Source organism: Mus caroli, chromosome X, assembly GCF_900094665.2.
Source record: "Mus caroli chromosome X, CAROLI_EIJ_v1.1, whole genome shotgun sequence".
NCBI lineage: Eukaryota > Metazoa > Chordata > Mammalia > Rodentia > Muridae > Mus > Mus caroli.
This window is the reverse complement of record NC_034589.1, coordinates 43217545-43221628: the sequence shown is the minus strand read 5'-3', so window position 1 is coordinate 43221628 and position 4084 is coordinate 43217545. Positions and strand designations below refer to the sequence as shown.

Here is a 4084-nt window from a genome sequence, read left to right as displayed (position 1 = left end):
TCGTGGGTAGCTGGCGGGTGTCAGGCAACCCTGTGCTCCCGCTACCTTGGCGCTGATCCGGCCGGATGTGCTGTAGCCTGTTTTTAATTGGATTTTTTATCAATGACTTTTTTTTTTTTTTAGAAAAAACTTTCATTCTTTTCTAATGTATTACACCTGTACCAGTTTCAACCTCCTTTCACTTCAACCGTATCCCCATGTCCCCTCTCCGCCAGATCAACTGTTACTCTGTACTCATCAAAATAGGAGGAGGAGGAGGAAGAGGAGAAAAGAAAAGGGAAGAGGGATGGAAGGAGGGAGGGGGAGAGAGAGAGAGAGAGAAGCAGCAATGGCTCCTCCCACAGGGTATCTCCTGGACATGGCCAAACAAAATATAATACGACTGGCCACAAACCATCATATCATGGCTAGAGGTGGAAATCTAGTAGGAAAAGGGTTCCAAGCACAGGGAAAGATTCAGAGACACATGTCCTCCGTTCCCACTATTAGGAGTCTCATAAGAACACCCAGCTGCACAACCATAAGGTATATGCTAACGACCTAGCTCAGACCCACACAGGGTCTATGTTTGTTGTTTCAGTCTCTGTGAGGCCTGATGAGCCCTATTTAGTGGATTTTGTACCCTATGTTTTCAAGGTTCCCAAACAATCTGGCTCCTACAATCCTCCCTTCTCCTCTTTAATGGGTTTCCTGGCTCTACTTAGTTTTTGCCTGTGGGTCTCTGCATCTGCTCACATCAGTTGCTGGATAACACCACTCTGATGACTCTTGGGTGGCATGGATCTGTGAGTATAGCAGAATATCATTTAGGAATCACTTCCTTGACTTTTTTTTTGATACTTTTTGGCAGTCATGATTGGTTCTATCCTGGGTCTCAGGCTGTCCTTCCTCTGATCCTGGCCATCCAGGCAGTGTCAGCCATGGGCCCCCTCTCCTGGCAGTGTGGGCCAAAAGTTAGACCAGTCATGGGTTGGCTACTTTTACAACTTCTTGGCCACCATTGTTCTAGCAAGTCTTACAGATAGGACATGATAAGTCAGGTGTTTTGTGGCTGGGTAGGTGTCCCAGTCCAAAGGCTAGGAGCCTTGCCTGGTTATAAATGATGGTTGGTTCAGGCTCTGTGTCCTCCATTACCAGGAGATTTTAATAGGATCTATGAGAGCATAGATTCCAAGGAGTTTGTACTGTATTAGATTTCTACAAGTATCTCCCCCAAAAGGACCCCCAATTCCAGTTGTTCCCCCCCCCACATTCCAGTTCCTTCAAAATAAAGGTATGAGGAATTATTCATAATAGATTACAATTTAAACACAGATTTATTGAATGTTCACTTTTGTTTACAGGTCAAACATACTCCATGATCTATGTGATTGGGAGCTATAGTGATTTCCATAGCTTTGTCACCCCAAATGCTATAGAGCATTAACTCTTGAGACCTACCTAGATCATCATTACAGGCAGGTAGTCAGATTTGCTGGACGTCCACCCAAGGCCAGTTGCCTAAGACAGGATGGGGTAAGATGGCCAGCGAGTCTGTGAAGGAAATCAGGCAGAGACCCAGGTTTCCTGGTTCCTAGGTTTGATCTTCTCCAGACCCTGACTTGGCAACATTTTCTTTCCTACCTAGAACTGGACGATGACATTTAACCTCCACACCACAAGCACTGGGATAGAAGACTGCTGCTGGGTGAAGAAGAGACTAGACTTGATCATTGATGAGCCACCAATTTCTTCAAAAACCATGCAGCATGAGGAAGGTGGGTGCCTCAAATCTTCTCCTTTCTTCTCTTTCCTTCCTGCTTAGATCATAAATTCCTTGCAATTTCCTTCTTTTAGTAGAGTTTGTTCTTTTGGTTTTGATAGTGTAGATACAGATGGATGCTCTGGCTGAGTCAGTACCATGAAATGAAAATGGAAGGTAAACTCTCCCATAGATGACTCTTCCTTATTTTGAAGGTAAAGGGTAAGGAAAGCTACCATACTCATTGGACTCTGTCCATTATTGGAGTTTTTTTCAGACTGTGAAGGCGGGGATGGAGTGCTGCACTCAGGACACCTTCCCTGGTCTAGGGCAACACTGCCATCAAGCGGAAAATGTTTCCTGTAGCCCAGAGCAGGCACACACACCTCCTCCATCCTGCTTCTCAGCCATTTTGAAGAGGGGAGAATCAGGAGGATTCATGGATGGCGAAATTTGCCGGTTTTACTGTATATTTTCTCCTTAAGTACCCAGACTGGAATCACCGGACCCTTCAGAGTATTAACTCAGACCCTAGTGACTGACTTCCAGAACCTTGCTGAAGTCCAGGGAAAGGAAACAGAAGGGTGGGTTCCACCCCGCTCAGCTGGCAAGGGTAATCTACTAGCTGGTGTCTTGGGCATGAAGGCGCCTCCCTCTCCAGGTTCTGAAGAGAAAACATTTAAGTCCCAGTTTCTGTTGGAGCCTGAGGAAAAGTCAAGGAAGCCCGACTAGGCACCCACAGCTGCTCCTGCTGTCTGTAATCGGCCGCCATCATCCGCTATTGCTAGGAATCATGGGAAGGAGGAGACTGGCACTGTGAGTTTTGAAACCGTGTCCTCATGGTGGCAGTAGAGGTCCACACAAGAACTTGTGAGTGCCTCTCCCCTGCCCTTCCTGTCTGAAAAAAAACACAAAAGATGGCTGTCCTGAGTTTAAAAGGAATTTTATGTTATTTATTTTTTCATGTGTACCATGTGAAGCCAATCTGAGGCTCTAGGAGGTGGGACTCTTTTCCTTCAGTTATGTAGGTTATTTTCTTTTTCTGTCTTTATAGCTGGATTTTTCCCATTTCCAGATAGTTAATGTTCTTAAAGTTTGGTATGATTAACTTTGTGCAGGTTTTCCATGATGAAGGTATGCTGGAAGATTTAGAAGCAAAGAGCTATGCTGAGCCTTGGTTCTTATTAAGTACATGAGACAGGCTGGTCTGGGCTTATCCAGGAGGCTTCTGTCTTTTACCCTGGGAGTTCCAAAATATCTCCGTCCATGTTATCATGCCCAGCTGACAGGAGTAGGTTTAACCTTGTCTTAAATATCATCAGGAAAGAAACACTTGGCAGTTGATAATTATATCCCAAAGGCGATGTCCATGCTTCCCACTTTTCTCCTCTCTCTGCCTTTATCCACCAAGTTTACCCTTTGAAGAACAAATCACTCTAAGCGAAGTATAACAGGTCTGAATGCAGAGGGGGCAGTGGACAATTACTTCTGAAAAACAGTAACAAAGTCCTAGACATCCACAATCCTGGGCCTTTGTCTCTGGATATTGGATATGGTATTTATTTTCAGGCTTGAGGGTGGGAGAGCAGTAGTCAACTCTGGCATTTGTGGCCACATGTGGTGTCCTCCTGCCATCCTGTAGGCAGAGCTACGGTGCAGAGCCATTACATCTTCATTCCCATGAGTCCTAATAGTGGGGAAACAATGCCAGGTAGGATACTTTGGGATCCACACTGGGACCCAGTGCCTTTCCTCTAGAATAGGAGAAGTGTGGGCACCAGTAATGGCTTCGAGCTGAAAAGGAAAAATAAGGGCCAACAGCAGATGTGTAGGGACAAGGTCACATAGGAAGTTGTGGGCCAGGCCTTTGGTTCTTCCTATCTGGGGCTTGACAAGAAGAAACCACAGGGAAGAAAATGCAGGGTCTTGCTGGAGACTTTTGTCTCCACCTCTTTGTAGCATGTGTAACATCTACACATTTTAAGCCTTCTTGCTAAGACACAGCGTCTCCCAATGTAGGCAAGCTGCACTAGTACACATTATTTAGTCCAAGCTCCTCTCAGAGGTGCATGTCTTAGATGCCAAGGGAAATTATAATACTGAAAGTATATTAAAGTTTAAAGGACATGTGTATATAGCTAAGCTATGGGAAACCGTAATCAGCCTGTAAAATAGGAATTTCTTGTGTCGCTGCTCCAATGTGAGTTAATGAAACCCCCATTGAGAATGAGTGACAGGAGACTGCATTAGTTAGGGAAGCAGAAACCGGCCTGAGTAGGGCCACAGGCCTCATCCGGCCGGATCAGCACCGGGGTAGCTAGAGCGCAGGGTCGGCTGACACCC

The 4084-nt window shown here is 45.6% G+C and overlaps 1 protein-coding gene across 8 annotated transcripts in view; it reads left to right on the top strand.

The window, feature by feature from the left end:
• LOC115030086 overlaps positions 1 to 4084 on the top strand; it is a 67423-nt gene that overhangs the window by 24683 nt on the left and 38656 nt on the right. The window contains exon 1 of one of the 8 annotated variants that reach the window (XM_029473253.1): positions 1352 to 1757. The exons of the other annotated variants lie outside the window; for them this stretch is intronic. Within the exon in view, the coding sequence (XP_029329113.1) occupies positions 1637 to 1757 (121 nt within the window). The 5' untranslated portion in view covers positions 1352 to 1636. Of the gene's footprint in view, positions 1 to 1351; positions 1758 to 4084 lie in introns of those variants that run through there. 8 annotated transcript variants of the gene reach the window in all.